The 21,601-nt window shown below is 35.0% G+C and overlaps 4 protein-coding genes across 7 annotated transcripts in view; 2 read left to right on the top strand and 2 right to left on the bottom strand.

Moving 5' to 3' along the window:
* Positions 1-1,294: 1,294 nt before the first annotated feature.
* Positions 1,295-9,765, top strand: LOC109053916 (FHF complex subunit HOOK interacting protein 2B-like). Its single transcript, XM_019071211.2, has 17 exons — positions 1,295-1,515; positions 2,321-2,399; positions 2,566-2,732; positions 2,812-2,916; positions 3,680-3,799; positions 3,914-4,132; positions 5,332-5,528; positions 5,641-5,758; positions 6,364-6,440; positions 6,524-6,716; positions 6,798-6,967; positions 7,048-7,188; positions 7,526-7,616; positions 7,791-7,931; positions 8,170-8,310; positions 8,437-8,537; positions 8,845-9,765. Exons 1-17 carry the CDS (start codon positions 1,465-1,467, stop codon positions 8,945-8,947), a joined length of 2,214 nt encoding a protein of 737 aa, XP_018926756.2. The 5' UTR covers positions 1,295-1,464; the 3' UTR covers positions 8,948-9,765.
* Positions 9,766-9,911: 146 nt separating this feature from the next.
* Positions 9,912-12,411, bottom strand: LOC122138262 (8-oxo-dGDP phosphatase NUDT18-like). 2 transcript variants are annotated; one of them, XM_042730117.1, is made up of 3 exons: positions 12,268-12,393; positions 11,040-11,189; positions 9,912-10,941 (listed from the first exon to the last, which is right to left on the bottom strand). In XM_042730117.1, the coding sequence occupies exons 1-3, from the start codon at positions 12,302-12,304 to the stop codon at positions 10,316-10,318; spliced, it is 813 nt and encodes a 270-aa protein (XP_042586051.1). In that variant the 5' UTR covers positions 12,305-12,393; the 3' UTR covers positions 9,912-10,315. The 2 variants fall into 2 exon arrangements, with proteins under 2 accessions (XP_042586051.1, XP_042586050.1); XM_042730116.1 differs by having other exon boundaries at positions 10,316-10,941; positions 11,040-11,253; positions 12,268-12,411.
* A 2,214-nt stretch (positions 12,412-14,625) lies between these two features.
* Positions 14,626-18,363, bottom strand: LOC109053917 (8-oxo-dGDP phosphatase NUDT18-like). 2 transcript variants are annotated; one of them, XM_019071213.2, is made up of 4 exons: positions 18,117-18,363; positions 17,439-17,621; positions 16,699-16,912; positions 14,626-15,780 (listed from the first exon to the last, which is right to left on the bottom strand). In XM_019071213.2, the coding sequence occupies exons 2-4, from the start codon at positions 17,598-17,600 to the stop codon at positions 15,149-15,151; spliced, it is 1,008 nt and encodes a 335-aa protein (XP_018926758.1). In that variant the 5' UTR covers positions 17,601-17,621; positions 18,117-18,363; the 3' UTR covers positions 14,626-15,148. The 2 variants fall into 2 exon arrangements, with proteins under 2 accessions (XP_018926758.1, XP_042586049.1); XM_042730115.1 differs by having other exon boundaries at positions 18,152-18,363.
* Positions 18,364-18,645: 282 nt separating this feature from the next.
* LOC109053914 (disintegrin and metalloproteinase domain-containing protein 9) overlaps positions 18,646-21,601 on the top strand; it is a 1,168,157-nt gene continuing 1,165,201 nt past the window's right edge. Inside the window, exon 1 of one of the 2 annotated variants that reach the window (XM_042730097.1) lies at positions 18,646-19,038. In XM_042730097.1, coding sequence (XP_042586031.1) covers positions 18,957-19,038 — 82 coding nt within the window. In that variant the 5' untranslated portion in view covers positions 18,646-18,956. The remainder of the gene's footprint in view (positions 19,039-21,601) is intronic. The other variant, XM_042730095.1, reaches the window with a different exon arrangement.

Genomic DNA, 21,601 nt, shown 5'->3' with positions numbered 1-21,601 from the left:
GTTTTCTATTTGAATATACTTTAAAAAAAATAATTTATTCCTGTGATGCAAAGCTGAATTTTCAGCATCATTACTCCAGCCTTCAGTGTCACATGTAACATCCAGTCTATCACATGATCATTTAGAAATCATTCTAATATTCTGATTTATTATGAGTGTTGGAAACAGTTCTGCTGTCTAATATATTTGATGAATAAAAGGTTAAAAAGAACTGCATTTATTCAAAATAAAAATAAAAATTATAATAATATATTTTCTAATAATATATTTTCTTTACTATCACTTTTTATCAATTTAACACATCCTTGCTGAATAAAAGTATTGATTTTAATTAATAAATAATTATTGATTTTATTTAAAAAAAAAAAGATTACTGACCAGTAGTGTATATTGTTATTACAAAATATTTATATTTTAAAAACACAGCTTTTTTTTTTTTTTTTTTTTTTTTTTTACTTTTTATTCATCAAAGTATCCTAAAGTATCACATGTTCTGAAAAAATATTAAAGCAGCAGAACTGATTTCTAAAGGATCATGTGATAATGATCCTAAAAATTCAGCTTTGCATCACAGAAATAAATGATAATTTAAAGTATAATAAATTTAAAAACAATTATTTTAAATTGTAATAATATATCACAATATTAAATTTTTTTTTTTTTTTTGTATTTTTGATCAAATAAATGCAGGCTTGATGAGCAGTAGAAACTTCTTTCAAAAACATCAAAAATAGTAATGTTTCCAAACTTTTGACCTGTACTGTATGTAATAACAAACTACAGTTAAAATTATAATCAAGTACTTTCCACATGCTTTAACATGTTAGTCAACACATGTGCTTCATTAAAGCACGACAAACGATTATAATCATGTTTAATGTACTGTATTACAGTAAAACTCTACATTTGACATTATGTGCGCTTTTTAAAAGTGTTCATAATGAAGGTGTATTCTAAGTGCACTTAAGTGGTCTTTTCTTTCAAGATTATATTATCTGCTAGTAGTCTTTACTAATAAATTTTTAAAATTCAAACTACACTACAAATATACACTCAACACAATTAAGTACACTAATTTTCTACAAGAGTAACCAGGGTGATGGTCCACAGGAAATTTCATTAAAATCTAAATTAAGGAACCTTTTCAAATGTTATTAGTGTTATGGTGTTTATCAAATTAATAGCCTATTTTAGAACATTTTCCGCGGTGCACTTAATAATTCTGAGATAAATGCAACATAAAGAGAAAGCTAAATGTTTAATTTCCGTGATATTTCCCAGTCTTCTCTGTAGTGTGCGCTGTCGTGCCAGTGTTTGCTTCACGAGTTCTGCTGCAGGCAGATCGTATCGCGCGAGCTAAGCAGACACAGAAACAATGTTTACACTCTACACTAGCGCTGTATAACGATATAAAGATGTCTCAAACTTCATATAGAATTTGATAAGCTCTGCTGGGATCCAGCCATGGACATGTTTAATAAAGTGACGTCTTTTCTGCAGCAGGCCTTGGAAACAGTAAGTAAACACTGACTTTAATATCTTTAAACTAGCTTGTTAGCTTAGCCTAGCTAATGTAGAGCAACTCTCGAGACATTTAACGTACGTTACCTGTTGCACAATTCTGTAAAACTTTATAAAAGTGTTATAGGCTTATTTAAGTGCTCCATATAAACGAAATATGCAGTTACATAGATTGTCAGTGTGTTGTCACGACGTTCAGTACTTTATACATGGTCTTAGGTTTAGCTTTTGTGCTACAGTAGTTGAACACAATACAATAAACACTAGACCTGGGGTGATTTACTATCTTTTATTGTTTATTAAGTTCATAGATGTGGTATTTCCAAATAGTAAACGATGTATGTGAGAGTTTTATTGATCACACACTGTTGGGTTTATCATTTGAGAGTATGTTCACATCAATAATGCGCAGGTCTGGACAAGTTTCTGACAGGAAGAGAGAAAAATACACACACACACACACACACACACACACACACACACACACTCACTCACATTCATAAACATACATTCACATCACACCTAAAATATCTTGCCTTTATAACAAAATGCAAACCAGGTGGCAAAAAAAAAAGTATTTTTCTCAATCTTTTGAAAAGTAGTGTGTATATAAAATGAAAAGTCATCTAACTGCTTATCTATGTTTTGAACCTCTTTTTTATGCTTAGTACTCAAAACCACTTTTATGTTTTACAGTGAAGGATTTAGCATTTACAGGAATTCCGTGTTTAATGATCGTGTAGAATCAATAACGTGTAATTTCAGTAAAATACAGTCGATTCTGTTCTGATTCTTTCAGAGGGAGCCGTCGATAAACCTGCTGGACTCATTCGTGGATCACTGGAAAGCAATAACCAACTATTACATCGAAACTACAGGTGAAACTATATGTGTAACTTCAAGCTAAGCAGTAATTTATTATGCATTTGAGTGTTTATAACACACAAACTGTGTTAAACTTTGAATTATGCCATGCATTAGGGAAAAAACGAGGAAGGGGGGTAAACAAAAAAGTTTCAATTAATGTTTATTTAATGCACAAAGATGAGTCTCGTCCGGTGAAGCAGACAGACATCCCATGGCGGCTCAGACAGATGCTGGACATCCTGGTGTATGAGGAGACGCAGCAAGGAGAGGAGACGGGCCCCTGCATGGAGTACCTGCTCCAGCACAAAATACTAGAGACGCTTTGCACGCTGGGAAAAGCACAGGTACGAGAACACGGCCTCAAGACAGAGATTGAAAATATTTAAAGTTGTAACTGAACTGAAATATTGTTTCTTTGTACAGTATCCTCCTGGCATGAGTCAACAAGTGATGCTGTTCTTCTCTAAAGTCCTGAGCCAGATTCAGAAACCTGTGCTGCATTTAATCAACGTCTATCGGCCCGTACAGGTATGACATTATCAGCAGGATGACTGTTATCGAATGAAAAAGGGCTGCATGAAAATTTCTTGTTGCTTTGAAAAGACAAAAACAAGTTATATATGGGTTTTGAATAATAAGTGTTTTAAACTGATATAATCACTGATGTAAGTAAAGTACAAATCCATTCAAACGTTTGGGGTTGATAATATTGTTTTAGATTTTTACAATACAATAAAACAGGAATACTGTGAAACAACTCTTTTCTGTTGTAATATATTTTAAAATGTCATTTATTCGTGTGATCAAAGCTGAATTTTCAGCATCATTACTCCAGTCTTCAGTGTCACATGATCCTTCAGAAATCATTCTAATGTGCTGATTTGTTTTCAAGAAACATTTCTTAACAGTCACAGTTAATATTTTTGTAGAAATTGTGATATATTTTTTGAGTCTTTCTGATTAATATAAAGTTCAAATAAACAGTGTTTATCTGAAATATATATTTAAATATGTTTACCTGTCACTTTTGACCAATTTATAGCATTCCGATGTTTTTCATAAAAACAATCTTGCTGAAAAACAAACCTTTGAACAGTTGTATAAGTAATAACAGATGTATTTTTATTTTTATTGCAATGTAGATTTTTAACATTTGGATAGCATAAGCAGTAGGATCATAATTTTTATGTCATGAAGCATCCATTTTCCATCCGTTTGCATGAAAAATTTAGGTTGCATTCCTATGAATTGTACCTTCAAAATAAAATGTTTTTGTCACTTTCTATTATAGAAATTAATCCATCTTTGTGGACTCCCTGATTCAATGACTGAAACAGAAGAGTCTCAGTTTCTATTTGCTGTTTGCACTCGTGTCAAAAAAGATCCTTATGTCCTCAACTATATCCTTGAGGTACTTTCTTCATCATTTCTTCTTTCACTACTGCACTGACTGTCATTTAAACTCATTTAGAATGTGAAGCTGTGATAAGTGAATAACAAACACACCCACATCTCCATCACAAAGATTACCAAAGACTCTCAGAAGAGGTGCAGCTCTGCCTCAGACGAGGCTGTGGAGGAGGGCTGCAGTGGAGCCTCCAGTCCTGAGAGGGCTCCCTCTCCAGCGTCTCCCTCTTCCAGCACTGCCTCCTCCTGCTCGGCCCGGAGCGGCGCTCATCCCTCCAGCTCACCTCAGACAGCCACAGGCATTATCCCTGTACTCATGCACCTGGGGAAAAGTCAGGTGAGTCATTGTGAAGAGATGTAGGATGGGTTGGAGGTGCAACTAAACAGAGCTGTTAAGACGTATTCACATCAAGTCTGACCGTTGAAGTTTTAAAGTTAATTTAAATTTACACAATGCATCCCAAATGAGCCGATTTATTGTGATTTAGGCATTGTATATGAATGAATACTGTTATTCATATGGGGGAAAAATTTGCAGCTTATATTGTTCAAGACTTGTATATATGTAGTAGATAAAAAAAAAAAAAAATCCTGAATGTATGTACACCACAATAAAGGAGAGTTATTTTAGTAATAGTTTTCAAAAAACTATATGCACATTTGGTGTTTAATTTTTATTAAAACATAAACAAGCTCTGGGATTAAAATAAAATAATTATTTAATGATAATTAAGTTATAAATTAAAATGATTTCATTCAACTTACTTAGTTAATGTATTAGGTTAACATGTTAACTTTGACAGGCCTAAAAACATTTGGTAAAATATTTTTCTTTCAATTCTTTTTTAGACCCTCAAGCTCTTGGTCCCTTGGTTTATCAAAAAATAATAAAGAATAAAAGTAAAGTATAAAGTATTTAATTTATTTTTATTTATTAATATACATTAACTTTGTCTGGTGAAGGCTTAAAAGTTGGCCCCTTGCTTTATCAAAAAGTATTTGATTTATTTTTATTAATTAATATACATTTTGTTTGTTAAATTGAATTACTTAATTAGTAAATATTAATTTTATCTGGTGAAGATCTAGAAGTTTTACTTTTTGCAATTTTTTTGTTTTTTATTTTTTTAGAATTGAGTCTCCTCTAACAGTTATTTTGTTTTTGTTTGTATATTTAGCATTTTATTTTTTGTTTATTTATCTGGTGAAGTTGCCTGCTCTTTGAATCTGGAGCATTTAATTTTATGTATATTTCAATTTAGAGTCACCGAATACAATAACCATTACGAATCTTTCTATGTATTTGTAAAAATACAATCTATACTTCAGTGATGTGTTGTGCATTAAAGCCAATGAATTTCACTCTCATAATCAAGTATAAAATGGCAAATATTCAACTTGTTGTAGATGGTTTTTGCATAAAATGTACTTTTGTGACATTTATTAGCTTAACACATCTTTAGACAACTGTACCCAACTGTATTATGAGTTCATAATCATAGTTTTAATGAGACTCTCTGTCCCTCTCGCTCTTAGAAAAGTCGTGTTGTGCTCAGATCCATGGAGAGTTTGCTGCTGCTGGTCAGTTTGCCACAAGAAGACACTGGACATCTGCTGGCTGAGGGAACACCACTGTGTCATCTACTCGCTCAGAGACTGACTGAACTTTACTGCCTCATACCCTCATCACTCGACCCTGCAGACATTCACAGCTACTCCGGCGCACAGTGGAGGTGTGTGTTTGCTGTAAAGCGATGAAGTGTTTACACTCACTTTATTTGAGGACATGTTTCTTATCTGCCTATTGCAAATATTCATCCTGAAGATGTGTTGTTGGTTTTGCAGGGATCAGTTCACACAGGACAGTCCAGAGGAGAGCCAGTCGTTTCCTGGCAGTGAGACCGTCCACAGGTTCTTCTGCTTTTTGGACTACTGCAGTCAGCTCACCAAGGAAGCACCAAGGGTTTGACAAAATCATTATTTCTGTGTTGATCACCTGTGCGCATTTGTTTTAGTTTGAAAAATGTCCTGAATAAAGTTGACTTTGCTGAGTGTAAGACACTTTTTCCAGTTTCCAAAAATAACTAATAGTAAGTACACTAGCTTTAAACAACCTCAAAATAACATTAATTGAGAATTACAAGCTATTAAAAACCTTGACGATACTTCCAAATAGACAAATTTAACTCTCCCCATAAAATCTGGTCCACATTGTAGCTCATTATCTTCTCTTATTTATTTATTTATTTATTTTTTTTTTGTGCTTTTTTTAATTTTTTGTTGTTTTTTTTTCTGCTTTTGAAGAAGTTGTATTTTTTGTTTTAAATTTTTTTATTTGTTTTTGACTTCTATATTAAAAAAAAATAGCTTAAAAATAAATTTTTTTTTTGTTTTGTTATTTTGTTTTTGCTTAGTTTTGTTTATGTGATGTTTGAAGATGGTTTTTTAAGTTGTATTTGTTTTTTTTAAGTACTTTTTAATAATTAAGATTTATGGTATAAAAATTGTGTCATAAGGATTATAAACATATTGCACATAATTATGCCTACATGTTTTTTTTTCCTGTAGGTTCTTGGTGTTAAAATAGCCAGAGCAATTCACCTTCAGTGGCTTGAAGGAGTCATTCAGCCTCATCTGCTTCAGATGTGAGTAGAAATCATTAAACAGAATTGTGAGCTTGCAGCATGAAAGGAAGAGTAATGCTCATTTTTAAACTCTGGTCGTCCAGGTCAGAGGTTGGTATCCTGGTACACACCGCTCTGCTGTCCTGTTCTGTACGTCACATACGTTCTCCTGCACTCCTGGAGGAACTGGTTCAGTTTCTGCTGGGCAGCGACACACATTGTGAACAGCCACAGGACACGCATACACACATTCTACGTTACCGCCTTATTGAACACTGCAATCACATCTCAGACGAGGTAACTGGGCTAAATGATTAATACATTTTCACTGTTGAGAGCATCACTGTTTGTTACAATGTTTCTTTTGCCTTTTATCAGATCAGTATCACAACGTTACGTCTCTTTGAGGAGCTTCTACAGAAGCCCAGCAAGAGCATCTTAACCAATCTGGTGCTGCGTAACCTTGAGAAGCGCAGCTACAGGCTGCCCGGGTCAGGGGTCACGGACGAGAGACATGGAGTCGAGAGTGATGTCCTGGAAGAGTCTGAGTGAGCAGAGAGACTGAACACAGATTCTCTTTCTTCTCATGGTGGCTTATCGTTGATCTCTCATTGTGTTTCTCCATCAGGGAGCTGGAAGAGGATCCCTTCTTCACAGACATGTATGAAGACAGTGAGCTCGGAGGCCAGGAGCCTCTTCTGACTCTGCCCAGTGTCAGAGAGAGACATAATCCCAGTGCACACACACAAGTTGCTGACATCGTCAATAGGTATCTTTTTTGGTTTGTAATACAAAAACTAAATTTTTTGAAGTTCATAGTTGCATCATTACTGTACTGCACTTACAGTACTGTGAAAAAGTGTTTGTGCCCGTATAATTTTTCCGTATTGTTACACTAAATTTTTAGCAGATCTTTAACCAAAACCTGTGCATTTTTATTAATTAATACTTTTGTATGCATTGTATTGATTAAAAGAAATTTGTAATATTGCAAAACATTTTCAGAGTGGTCAAATATCATATAGTTATTTGATCTTGATTATATGTGTGATGTTGGTCTATTACTAGTCTATACGTTGATTCTAATTTGTTTTTAATTTTATTAGCTTCTTGTGTCTAGTGCCCCAAGAAGCAAAAACATCCCATCTGGTGCAGGGAGCAGGATATGACACGTATGTTCAGGATGCACACAAACTGGTGGGTTGACACACTGAAAACAAAAAACTAAATAAAAGCCAGTGTTTTTATGTTACATACTCCGATGTAGTTTTACCTCATGCAATCAGTCAAGCCAAATGCACAGCAACTGTCAGCTGTGAGCAAAAACTCAAATATTCTGACACCGAGACTGTCCTCTCTTTCTCTCACTAGTTAAAAGAATGTATCGCTCTTTCACGGGACTGGAACTGGCCAGATTCTGCCAAAACCACTGAAACCAACCCAGCTACAGACTTCTATGAAGGGCACTTCCTGCAAATCCTGTTTGACCGGATTGCACGCATACTAGAACAGGTAGAGTAGTAGAACAAAACAGATTTTCATTTTATCTTGTCTTAATTTTGCTTGCAGTATTGCATGCAGAATAGTAAAACGTGCAAAATTATGATTTTTGTCAGGATAGATGGCTGAAATGCATTCAGAAAGTTTGATAGCTTATCTTAATACTTCATAGGACCTGGGAATTAAATGTATAGTCAATAAATAAGAAACTTTTTTTTACTGTATTTCTCAATTTGTTTCCCTCTGCCAGCCGTATGAGCTGAATCTACAGGTGACATCAGTCCTGTCCAAGTTAGCCGTGTTTCCTCACGCTCACCTGCACGAGTACCTGCTGGACCCGTACATCAGCCTGAGCCCTGGAGCGCGATCGCTCTTCTCCACTCTAGTCAGGGTGAGAACCGTGTATAAAGCTGCCAGTATGTGAGAGAAATACTCATGTTGTTGGGAATGAAAGTTGGTTGGCCGATGTTTGGCTGCAGACTTTGTGAACAGCAGCCCTGTCTGCCTCATTTATCAGGTGATCGGGGATTTAATGCAGAGGATCCAACACATCCAGAATGTGACAGACAAACTGATGATGATCAGGAGACAGCTGATGGGACTGGAAGAGGAGACAATGTAAGACATGCCTCTTGATGCTAGGAGACACTTGTGAAAAATGTAAACAATGTGTTCTAAAATCAGCTCAAATTTTTAAACAGGTTTGATATTCTATATATAAATCTGTCAACTCAAATCTGCAGACTGGCTCTGACTTTTGGCAACTAGCATTGACTTGTCCATTTGCCAATTAGGGCAAAAATCTGGGTTAAAATTGTGTGGTTTATTCCAGCCTTAAATACAACAACATTGTGATGACAATATTTAATGTGGAAATGTCAGGTTTTGACATTTTTTTTATACTTGGGTCTGTTCTCTCTGTCAGGGTGGATCATGTGACCCTGTTGAAGGGTGTGATAGTTCTGGAGGAGTTCTGCAAGGAACTGGCTGCTATAGCATTTGTCAAACTCCCCATAGAAGAGCAGTGAACTCATGATGCTGAAACCAGAGACAATACAACGGATCAGCATCCTGCTGGAGGACTCCATCACTGGGAGAAAGTGGATTTGCACAGAACTGAGTTAAGTGGCAATATTTATAGATATACAAGTCACTTTTGATTAATGTTGTCAGGGAGGAGTCAACGTGTCTAATGGTAGTTTTGCCCAAGATAAAATATTTTAAAAATCCAAACTGGTGCTACAGGAATTCATAATGACTGTGTGATGTACGAAGTCGCTTTTTCTCCACAGCTGCACATCTTTCTGTATGATTACATTTCACTTAAAGTGGAAGCAATAGAAAAAAAATTGTCTCTTGCACACTATTTAAGTTTTTTACTATATTCTATATTTTATAGAAGTTTTAGGCCCAATCAGTCAGTTCCCTCTGTTAATGTTTTTTTTGCCTTCAGATATGCTATTGAAAACCTGATTTCAGATCAGAATTCGTACACTATCAATTTTAGGCAATTCCACATCTCTTCTTCAGCTTTTCTTTTTGAAATACAAACTGGAGTTAAGTATATCATAATGGTGTGTACAGTAATGTTATTTATCTTTAATCTACTTTCTAAAGCCTGTGAATAATCAGTGTTGTTTTATAATTCTGTATGTTATATGGCTGAATCACAGGGCCAGAGAGGTACACAGATTTGTTCGGTCTGTGTGGTTGTGATTTGCCATTGACCGGTACTCACAACAAATCTTTATTTTCTATAGAAGTCTGGCAACTGTACGCAATACATGCTTAATTCTGTTGTCTTAGCAAAAAATTAAAATATACATGCAGATCTCATTGCATCAAATTTCTCTGTGGTTTCAACTCTTTTAAATGCAGTCGTGATACAGAAACTAAATATAGCTTCATGAAAAGTTTTGCTGCAGGTAGTTTTTTTTTTGTTTGTGAAAAAAAATATATATTATTATGAGTGTTTTTCCATGTACTGTTTACTAAGACAAAACCATCAATATGAGGCTCAACGTGATACTGATTATGCAACATTTTTCTTATTTTTATGTAATTAATAATGTGAGAACTTTTTGAGTGAGACTGGATATTAATTTGGAAAATTATCATTAATCAGCTGGAAAAAAGTTATGTGATTCCATATGCCATTATGCCATTGTTATAGCATTTATTCTTTTAGATTTAAAATTAATCTAATTTTTAAAACTATATCATTACTGTTATAATTATCGTACTTGGTGTAAGCCAGCAGCATTAATCCTGAAAGTGATATAGTTGAGGTAAAGTTGCTGGAATAAAACCATAGCTAGAGCAAAAATACACTTCAGAGCACCATGAGTGTTAAACGTCTTCAGTAAAGAATCCAGGAGAAGCTATTCTGTTCCCATTCATATGCTCTGAACAGGCAGGACAGAGCCTTCCTGAATCTTCTGCAGTATCTCAGTCCTCAGGCTCTGATTGGTCACTTCATGCCATCTGAAACCAGCATCCTCTAGTTTGGGTGGACTGCTGAGACTGATTTCCTCCTCTTCCTCATTATACTCCAGCAGCACAAGAGTGTTTAAACAGACTCCATCAGTTTGGCCGGGGGCTCTCCCGTTGTGCTGCACTCCCAGAATCCCACAGGTGTTCACACTTAGCTGCTCATAAATGGACGGCATGCAATACTTAACCAGCTTTTTTGCTGTGAATGCGAGGGTTTGTGCTTCAACGGAGGCCGCAACAGGAAGTTGGGAGTCTTTACTCAGCAACAGCCACATGTGTTCTTCATCAGCGTTTTCAGGGTTAGCGTCGCTGGAGGTGAATGCGAGAAGAAGCCTTTGGCAGACGATGTCACAGGGAAAGTCGACAGGCTGTAACTCACAGAACCAGGGACTTTGGCGATATCTTATCCCAGCATCAATGAGGGTGAAAATGTCACGTTTACGGATATTCTTAGGCAGAGATTCGCGATCGTACCACTGAGCTTGTAGCGAGTCGGCGTTTGCTTCTTCTGGCGTCTTCAGAGAGCCCCCTGGTGGATAGAAGAACAGTGAGAGAACCACTGAGCAACTGTGTGACAATTATATAATTACATTAACAAGCAAGTTATAAAATGTTTACATATCTTACCTGTTTTCTCTGCTAGAAAAGCAAAGCGGATCCAGCTTGGCCCTTTTTCTTGAATCTGCAGCAATGTGATTGGCTGACAGTCTATTCCCGCCTCCTCTTGCACCTCTCTCTTTAGGGCTTCTTCAATACTTTCACCATCTTCCATACGACCTGCAGGGAGATACCATGAAGCAAGACACACTGCCTTTGCCTCCTGAATCATCAACACCTCGTTCTGTCAAACAAAGACACATGCACAACTTTAAGCTAACTAATAAAATACATAAATGGTTAAAGTGGTTAAAAAATAAACCTGCAATATCAATCAGAGTGGATAGACAAATAACATCATAATTTTTGTTGTTTTTAATGATCAATGATCCATTTTTCTAGTTTGTTGTGACACTAACATTAAACTTCACATTACAAAGCCAGAGCTACTTTTCTCTGATGTAACACGTAATTTTCTGTAAAATCTGGCCTGACTGACAGCTCTACAATATAAATGATTATTATAAGTTTATTAAAGTGTAAGACGTGGCTTAGTTACATGGTGTTGCTTTAAAGACAGGCATTTTACATTATTGAGAAAACATCTAGTTTGCATGGATGTAAAAACATTGTACGTGTATTTTGACTTAATTTGTAACTCTTATGAGCTCCTAGCCACAAATATGAACTTTATTCTGGAATATTATTCTGTACCTAAACCTTTTGGAATAACCAGGTTTATTAATTACTATAATGTATGTGATAATTGCAAATAAAGGTTTTAAAAATGTAGCATTTGGCTAATTTACAGCAAGACAGTTAATTAGGAAGGACAGTTATCTTTACTTAGGCTATTTTTTTTAATTCACTTTGTATTTGTCACATTATTAAATAAGCTTGCGCATACTTTATTTAATCTAATGACAGAGCCTAAATTATAATCAGCTCTAAACCAACTTACAGAAATATGTTATAAAAAAGGTTTTACTAACGTTCTCGTTATGAAAACTGTTTTTCATATCTTATATTGTTGTTCTTTGTTATGCAAGAGGATTCTATTTTATCATTTTGCAAACTTTAAACATCTAAAAACCAGATAACTTTGAATCAACGTTCTATTGATGTTACTGGAAGAACGTTTAAAACCGTGCCAGAACGTTCCCTGTTAGCTAGGAAAACCGAATTTTTTTTTTGGTATGATGATTTCATAAGACGTTTTCCAAGCCAAGTATGCACTATGTATCGATTTTGACCTTACCTTCGAGTTGAAGATGACCGCGCAGACAGCAAAGCATGCGTTTTTGCGCGTGACTGGCTTCTTCTCTTCAGGAGCGAAGTGAAGCTCGGTCACTTCCAGTCCCTCTCCCTTCAAAAGCGTCTCCACCTTCTCCTCCAGGGACATGATGAAACCACCCTAACACAGCCTCTTTAAACGTATGTAGAAATAATGTCTGTTAATAATGTGTATCGTTAACTACTGTACATTAATGAAATCCATGATATTGGTGTTTCTTTTTTTTTTATTGGATAGCGTCTGTACAAACGTCAAAAAACTTGTCAGACCTGTTCATATGATTCTTCTCGCACATATAATGTTTGAATAAAAGTCAAAACCGAGAAAATTATGTTTAGAGGGTTTGATAAGCAAAAATCGATTGTTTTCATCCGCATTTAATAGAATTATTTCATTTCGATGAATAAACCAAGTGCGGTGGCATGTCAACCGTGAGAAGCAAACGAGTTCATTCAGAATGTAAACAAACGCGACTTTTATTTTTATATAATTTCGTTCTGTAGAAAAACATAACAAAGTTTATAAAAGACTTGCCTGATGATTGATATAAGCAGAAATCGATTGTTTTCATCCGCGTTTACTAGAATTATAGATATATGTATATATGTAGTTTCAGGTTCTCGCGCGCATCGACAACTCCGACATCACCATAATGAGGATGAGATGACTTTCTCTTTCGACTTCACCTGATTCCTGTTTCCGTGTTTTCCAACACATGAACGACAATAATGACTTTCATCAAACGAAAGCCGCTAGGATTTCTTGCCAAATCTATTTGGATAATCTTGGAAAACACAGTTGCAGGCTGTGAAAATTCTTTCACTCAAAATGTTCTCTTTTAACAAACTGATTTAACTAAAAGAATTAAAACTCCCATGAACGTTACTGCAATAATAGGCTATTTATTACAAAACATACAGCAGGATATAGGTCATATATAGTATAAAGCAAAGATTTGAATAGTTATTTTTCCTGAAATAGTGGTTTAGACACTTAGATGTTTTGGAAAACTGTTTTAAGATATATATATATATACACTTTAAATAAAAAACTAAAATGCATGAAAGTGATTCAAGTAGCTCAAACACTTTCCAAGCAGCAGGCAAACAAACCATGTAAGATCCTTTCCTCATGCACATTATGAGAAATGATTGTTTTTCGAAATTGATAATGTAACTTAGAACTGCTTATATAATTGATTTGATAAAACAGTAACCAAACTGGCTGACGTGGAGGTAGAGCTCTTTTCTCAGAGGTAACGATACATCCATATTGCTCCTTAAAACTGTAATATATTTACAGTACGAGTTAATTATGTAATATGCAAATATAAAAATAAACAAAGATACTTTGATGCTGCAATACCCAACAAAGATGGACTTAATATATAAAGGTTTGCTTGACTCATATCTCATATTAAATATAATAATTTATCATCATCAAACATACACCCATGTATCAAAACTTCATTTACAAAAACAGACTCCTTTTTTAAAAATGTTCAAAAATCATGTTTTTTTTTTTTTCTTTTTTTTTATCCTGCATTTCAATTAATATCAATCAAACTGCAATTGGGTTGTTTTGATTAAATAACAATAACTAAAAAATAATGCTAACACAACAAAAACATAATGCAATAAAAAAACATGATTTATGAAAATTAATAAAACAGAGTTATCTGTTTTTGCAAACAAACTCTTCACTTTTTCCTAACAGCATCCATTTCTATTAAAGTATTCATATAAATGACTGAGGTGAAGTGCTTTGACAGTGCTATGTGTTTGTTCAAATATTGTACCTTTTGGGGTACAACAGCTTGTCCCCAGAGCAGTACCCCTAACAGGTACATATTAGTACCTTAGAGTAGTAATATGTACCCTTAAAGGGTTACTCCACCTCAAAATGGAAATTTTGTCATTAATCCCTCACCCCCATGTCGTTCCAAACCCGCAAAAGCTTTGTTCCTCTTCGGAACACAATTTAAGATATTTCGGATGAAAACAGGGAGGCCTGTGACTGTCCCATAGACTGCCAAATAAATAACAGTGTCAAGGTCCATAAAAGGTATGAAAGTCGTCGTCAGAATACTCCATCTGCCATCAGACGTGTGATCTGGGTTATATGAAGCAACGGGAACACTTTTTGTAAGCGAAGAAAACAAAAATAACAACTTTATTCAACAATTCCTTTGTCAACGGTCTCCTCTGTGTCTCTCCATATCACCATATGCTCTTCTGTATCATCCGTGCAACAAGGATGCGCTGTTTCTACGTGTATTTAGCTTTGATATGAAAGAAAAGAGAGCATCCTTGTGGTGCGGATGATACAGAAAAGATCCCCTTGTGAAAAAAACTTAACAAAAAACCCTTCAGCATACTTTTAAAAAGAGTACCTATTACAGAAATAATATACTTTATAATAATATACTTAAGTGTGAACTAAACAATGTTTTGGACTTTATTGCATGTTATCTACATTTTAATTTAACTGTATTATAGTTTAAATAAACAAATAAACTATTTATATGTAACTTCACAATTATATTGTTTCTGAAATAAAGTATTTATTTTTTATAATAATGTAATATAAGTAATACCTTTTTTTCTAATTTTTATAAGTTTTGAAGTACACTACAATTGTGCAATCAATAATTAAGTGCACTTCCTTTTCACAAAGGGTTATTTAGAACTTGAACTGCAGACACCAAAGAGGGAAAGACGAGTGAAGCACACAGCTGAAAGTGTGTATGGCCACTGAACATGCTTTAGACACGTTGAGCCTTGGTGCTCATGTGGAAGATACAGGTTCAGTTCTGGTCCTGATCCTCTACTAGTGTGGCAGAGCATCAGTATAGACTATGAACAGGCAGAACAGACTCTTCTTTAATCCTCTGTATTATCTTTGCCCTCAGGCTCTGATTGGTCACCTCATGCCATCTGTAAGCATCACCCTCCAATGATGGTGGGCTGCTGATTTCAGGCCCGTCCTCTGAATTTTCCAACAACACAAGCGTGTTAAAGCAGATCCCGTCTGTTTTTCCTGGAATTCTCCCATTGTGCTGCACTCCCAAAATGCCACATGTGTGAACTTGCATGGATGAAGAAGGCACACACTCCTTGACCAGTCTGTGTGCAGCTCGTGGGATTGTGTCGAATGCATTAACTGACACTGCTAGAGGAAGACTGGGCTGAGAAGTGGCATCGTTGCTCCTCAGCAGCAGCCACAGGCGGTGCTCATCGCTGCTGTCTGTGTTACCGTAGCTGGAGATGAATGTGAGGAAAAGTCTTTGGCAGATAACCTGACAAGGGAAGTCAACAGGTTGTAACATAGGGAACCAGGGATTTCTGCGATATTTTATCCCAGCATCAATGAGGGGCAGTATGTCAGGTGCGCGAAGAGGAAGTGGGGACTCGCGGTCCCACCACTGAGCTTGAAGAGATTCAGAATCTGCTTCTGCCGTTGTCTTCAGAGAGCCTCCTGGTGGCACAATGACATAAAAGATTTTTTTCCTTGTTGAAAAGTACTTGCTTTATAAATTACTTAACTAGATAACTACTGAACATTTGACCTTTTAGGAAAAAAAAAAATAAATAACAGAAGTAAAAAAAATGTTAATAAAAAATTGTGTTGGCTTATTAGAAACTTAAAAGTAGAGATCAAATCGGGGTTGCATGATATTGAAAAAAAAAGATTAAATAGCTCTATTTGGAAACAATTAATAATTCTGGAATGATTAAAATGATTTTATTAGGGAGTGTATCTGCAAAAAAAAAAAAAAAAAAAAAAAAAACTAAAACTTTTGTTTTGAAAATAATTTTAGTGATGATTTTTTTTGGACATTTTTTTTTTTTTTTTTGGTTGGTTTTGTATTGAATGTAAACAATTTTTTTTTTTTCATAATCAGAGTTTTATAAAAAACAAAAAAATCTTTCCACTCAAGTTTTCATAGGCCATTTTCCCACAATTTAATATGACTATAAAATATGAATAATTATGATTTTATTGTGAATATTGTTAAATAAATTAAACAAAATAAATATTGTAATAATGCTACTGTACTGTAAAATAAAAACAAGTACTAAAAATAATTTTATTTTACTGTAAGATTACAATACTAATAATAAGTCTTATTTTTCTTCATTTTCAAATGGTATACCATTGAGCTTGTGGTTTGATGGGTTGCCTGTAAATAGCACCTCAGAGGGGCTTCATTCACAGTTAAAGGACAGAGTCTTTCTGAGACACTAAAACACTGTATCAGTGTCACACTTCACTCTGAAAGCACTAGCCTATAATTAAATCACAGGCTGCGAAATGTAGTCGCACTATGCCATATTATAATACTTTTTTTTTTTTAAATATTGCTTTGCCCTAAAATAAGTTTCTGATTCAAACCTGTTTCCTCAGCAAGGAAGACGAAGCGAACCCACTTTGGTCCTTGTTCTTGAACCATCAGCAGTGTGATTGGCTGGCAGTCTATTCCAGCCTCCTCCTTGACCTCCCTCTGCAGCGCCTCTAGAATGCTTTCCCGCTCCTCCATGCGTCCCGCAGGGAGATACCATCTGCCATAACACTCTCTCTTTGCCTCCTGAACCATTAACACCTCATCCTGCATGACGCAAACCAACACACATGCACAACTTTTGTGTCTACACAAGTTGGCAATAACCACAGGTAGTAAAAAATTCAGAAATATTTCTGAATATGTTGTTGAGGTATGTATTTTAACATCTGTTGTGTATTGAACACATACATATAAGGGGTAAGACGTGTCAGCTGGTAGGATTTTTCCTTTTTTTTTTTTTGTATACACAAATGTTCATATTTTCAAATCTATCCTGGAAATCCTAAAAAAAGACAGATCTTTCAATATCTGGATCATGTCAAAGATGACCAAGAGGGTGTCTGTCGAATAAAATGTCCTGAATGTTTGGAGAGTTATTGTAATTTAAACTGGCTTTTGTGAAGCGTAAGATAAAACCGCTTTAATTGTAAAAGAGAGACTGTCATGCTCCCAGTCAAATTCTACAGCTCATTAGTGGAACTAATTAAGATACATTTAGCTGAGGGCTGTCTGTAATAAACTGACACTGGACGGACTCTAAAAGACATGGAAAGAATATCACCATCTTTACCTTTGAGTTGAAGATAACTGCGCCGACAATGTAACACACACTTTTCCTCAGTGTGACGGGCTTCACTTGTTCAGGAACTGAATCAAACTCTCTCACCTCCAGTCCCTCACCCTTCAAAATCTTCTCTAGGTTGTCCTCCAGTATTTCCACCGTTGAGTCCATGCTGGAGCTGCCTTGATTCCACTATACAACATAATGAATATGATTATCAAATACTGGCTGTATTAGATGCAGTGACTGCCTACAGAGACAGCATGTTTAGACACCATCACACTTCAGAACTAAAGCCTGGCGCCACTGGAGAACCTTTTAAAGTTCCACAAAACAATGCTCTTTTTTTATTTATTTATTAATCTAAGGAAAGAAATCACAAACAAATACACTGATTTGCAGAACATCAGTGTATTTGTTTGTGATTTATAAGCAGAACATTATAAGCTTACAAAACACGTCCATTATAACAAACTGGCTTGTCTATGCTATCATAATTATCCATGAAGAAATGAAAATAACTGGTGTTTACACGTAAAAGTCAGCGAAGCAGCATAAACAAACCGTGAAACACGTAAAGTCACCCAAGATAATTACGCACTGCTATTAAAATCTAATTCATACATGTCCAATATTTTATTATTATTATTATTATTATTATTTAAAAACAACTATATTTATACTGACCTAACACCTCCCGTCATAAAAGAAAAGATACATACACTGAAAGCAAAGCATAGATGTGATACAAAGCATCAGATGTTGGAACTCTCGCGATAACACGTGACACTCATTTGAGGGGCCGAGACAAACTACATTACTTGTAGTTTCGTTTATAGTTCACACTCATTATTTCTTTGCTTCCTTGGTGACAATTAATAGATTACTTTGACTTAACTGTAAGTAAACAACAGTTGTTTCAAAAGGGGGAAACGTCGCAGTTATGTTTGATTCGTACAAGAGTTAAATGTATGTGTAGTTTTTAGACTATCCCTAACTGAAAAGCAATAAAAAGGTTCTAGTGTACTACGTTAAAAGGCGATTTTTGTTTTTTCTTCCGTTTGTACCTGCTTTTGCTAGCGGCCGACAGTAATTAAAAAGCACCTGTAAATTGGTGTTCTGGTGGTTTGTATTGTCACAGCAGACCAAAGGAAAGGGTTAAAAGGCAAACTGTTTGTCGGCGCATGCTCGGTTTCGTCCTCTACAGACGGGGCTCACTGGCGACGCGAGTCCGAGCCAGCCGCCTAATCCAAAGATTTCCGACAGAGAACTGACACAGCACCATTTTCTGCCATACAGACACATCCGGATAACTCCATAACAAACTTATTACACAAGGATAAAGTGTAGCAGAATAACTAGGTAGCTGAAAATGTGCGGAATATTTTAATTTTTTTTTCTCCACGGGAACGTTATGTGGAGAGAGGGCTTATTGCCATTGCCCGGAGGACAACGCCTGGATAAGGAAGAGAGGACAACATTTGACGTTACTTTGGGACGGCAGTTTGTTAGGGATACTCTACAAACATGGTGAAGACAGTTAGCTGTCGCCTCGCTAAAGGCGCCTTTATGTGGCTGATGCTGCACGCGCTCATCGACTGCAGTGGAGGTGAGAGAACAGACACCATTGCGAGGCACCCTGATGTCCACAGCACTTCACAGGGCTGGCTCTTTGATATAAGCCATGCTTGTTCGCTTAAAATAACACTAGGATATAGGCACCAGTATGGCAAGCGGTATTAACATCTTCCTTAAAACGAAATAGTAGTTATTATGTTACTAGCACGTTATAAGTAGTAGTAGCAAGTAGTCTTTTTTTTGTTTGTTTCATTACCAACTGTTCATTAGATACTTAGTATTTAATATGCATTCATAACAAAATATCTTTGCTGGAAACCTGGTAACAAGCTGCTATTGAATTCTATTATTTGTAGAATCTGTAGTCAGCGGTTCACTTCCAACTGGTATTGTTTCAGATGTTACTGGAAGCTGTTTTAGATTTACTGTCAACTGTTTATTTGGCTACTAGTATAAGTTTCAGTTTCCCACTAGGAACTATACTTGTTGTGTGTTCCAGTTTTTGCTAGGAACATTTATTTTTTTTATTTTACTAGCACAATCTTTTTTGCTGTTGTTGTTGTTTAACTGTAAAGTAATAATTCTGAGTAGCTATTGCATGTAGATGAATATGATTTTGGTGATATGATGCAGAAAACATGGACAGAATCCAGTCATAAAAATGGAATTTACTGTAAAGTGCAGAATATCACTGAATTTGGCAAATTCTGAATGAATAACTAGGGCTGTACTCATCATCAATTGCATATGGACCAGTGTTTATGAATATTAAAGTGCAAAAAGACTGCTATTGAAATTTTAACTTTATTTTCAGAGCTGCGCTGAGGTTCGCTTCACAAGCATTTCAGCATTTCATTTGATAAAAAGTTTTTGTCATATCATGCACACACACAAACTCAAAGAGCTTCACGACAACCTGTCAAAATTTAACATTTAAGAAATTGTGACAGAAATATGATTTTATAAATTTGTATTGAATGAAAAATCTAAAAAAAAGAAAGAAAATAAAATAGTACAAAAAAACATTTAATAATACATTTCCCAGGACCTTGTTATTGTAAACAATTGAAGTTAAGCTTTTAATAATTTGTTGTAAACAGCAAAATAACAGATTCCAGAAAAAAAAGCAGAAAAAAAGCAGAATTTGGGGAACAAAAAACTGATCTGGCCCTATATATATGACAGGTAAAAAGTAACTGTAACTAGTGAGAAAAAAATTACTAGAAACTGTTGAAACTTATTGCCACAGTCATCTCTTACTAATTACTTTGATGTTATCATTGTATCTGAAATACTGGTAAAACTGGAATAAAAACCACTAATTTTTTAACAGCTTATTAACAACTGATTACTGGTGTTTAATGAATAGTTACTGGCACACTTGGCAAGACTAAATGCAGTGTTAGCAACAAATGCAGATCCACAGAAGTTGATGGCAAAAATTTGCAGTTAGTTACTAGTAACAATAAAACAGTATATGAACAAATTACTCATATGTGATGAATAAATTCTTGTAACTAATTTAATGGATACTCTTTACTTTTGTAATAAATATTAGTATCAGTTGTATACTTTCGTTAAATGTTGAAAAACGTGCTAGTCACTGTTGGATTATTTGTGATTAAAAATTTTGCACTAGTAGCATAAAAATAAGTGCAATTCATTTTTAAAGAATAAATGTTAAAAAAGCTTGCCATAGACCTTATGCTCTTTATTGGTTTACGTTTACATTTGTTTTATATGTAGTGTAAACCCAAAATCATGCACATATTACAACATTGTAGTTTCACACTGTGATACACTATTACCTGTTTGAAGGACAACTCAGTTATTGTTTTCAGAGCAGTGCTGTGTGCTTGTCTGTCCTATAGAGAGATTTTATTTTGATAGGAAACAATATCATGTCTGGTATATATACCTTCACCTCTGCCTCGCCTGGCTGTGTGAATGTTTAAGAAGCTTATGCTGTTCAATAATAGCGTATTTGGGCTAATTCCGAATTCATGGGCGTCTCCTCGCCCTTGAGTCTTACAGGCTCTCATTTAAAGATCGGTATGAAATGCATACAAGTCATTTCTGCCACTCTTAACTTAACTTATCTCACTGATTATTTGACTGCATTTAAGTCTCCCATAATTTGAATTAGGACAAGGAGATCGTCTTGGTTAAGTGAACTCTCTAAACTGTCAAACTTTTTAAACTGTCAAAAAAATGTGTCTCTTAATGTAAAAATAAGGGTAACACTCTACAATTTGTTAACATTCGTGAATGCATTAGATAACATGAGCAATATATTTTTACAGAATTTATTAACCTTTGTTAATGTTGGTTAATAATGCCAGTTCACCATGCATTAACACGTTACAGAAACAACTAATTAATGTATTAGTAAATGTAGAAATCTACATTAACTAAGATAAATAAATAATATAGAAATAAGTAATGTAGAAGTAAGTTTAAAAAAATTAATTAAATTATTGCTCATAGTTTATGTTAACTAATGTAGTTAAGAACAAATGAAAAAATTTAGTAAAGGGTTACCAAAACAAGTCTTGAGTGTCATGTATCTAGTACAGCAGGAAAATGTAGTAAAA

Source organism: Cyprinus carpio, chromosome B8 (genome assembly GCF_018340385.1).
Source record: "Cyprinus carpio isolate SPL01 chromosome B8, ASM1834038v1, whole genome shotgun sequence".
NCBI lineage: Eukaryota > Metazoa > Chordata > Actinopteri > Cypriniformes > Cyprinidae > Cyprinus > Cyprinus carpio.
Note: the sequence above shows the minus strand (reverse complement) of the source record. Positions and strands in the feature narration are given on the sequence as shown.

Excerpts from the sequence above, each read along its gene's own strand:
- LOC109053916 (XM_019071211.2), top strand. The coding sequence starts at position 1,465 with ATGGACATGTTTAATAAAGTGACGTCTTTTCTGCAGCAGGCCTTGGAA. Across the intron at positions 2,733-2,811 it reads GCACGCTGGGAAAAGCACAG|TATCCTCCTGGCATGAGTCA; the intron begins GTACGAGAACAC and ends TTCTTTGTACAG. Across the intron at positions 2,917-3,679 it reads ACGTCTATCGGCCCGTACAG|AAATTAATCCATCTTTGTGG; the intron begins GTATGACATTAT and ends TTTCTATTATAG.
- LOC122138262 (XM_042730116.1), bottom strand. The coding sequence starts at position 12,411 with ATGTCCCTGGAGGAGAAGGTGGAGACGCTTTTGAAGGGAGAGGGACTG. Across the intron at positions 11,254-12,267 it reads CGGTCATCTTCAACTCGAAG|AACGAGGTGTTGATGATTCA; the intron begins GTAAGGTCAAAA and ends TTTGTTTGACAG. Across the intron at positions 10,942-11,039 it reads TTTTCTAGCAGAGAAAACAG|GGGGCTCTCTGAAGACGCCA; the intron begins GTAAGATATGTA and ends TCTATCCACCAG.
- LOC109053917 (XM_019071213.2), bottom strand. The coding sequence starts at position 17,600 with ATGGACTCAACGGTGGAAATACTGGAGGACAACCTAGAGAAGATTTTG. Across the intron at positions 16,913-17,438 it reads CAGTTATCTTCAACTCAAAG|GATGAGGTGTTAATGGTTCA; the intron begins GTAAAGATGGTG and ends TGCGTCATGCAG. Across the intron at positions 15,781-16,698 it reads CTTCCTTGCTGAGGAAACAG|GAGGCTCTCTGAAGACAACG; the intron begins GTTTGAATCAGA and ends TTGTGCCACCAG.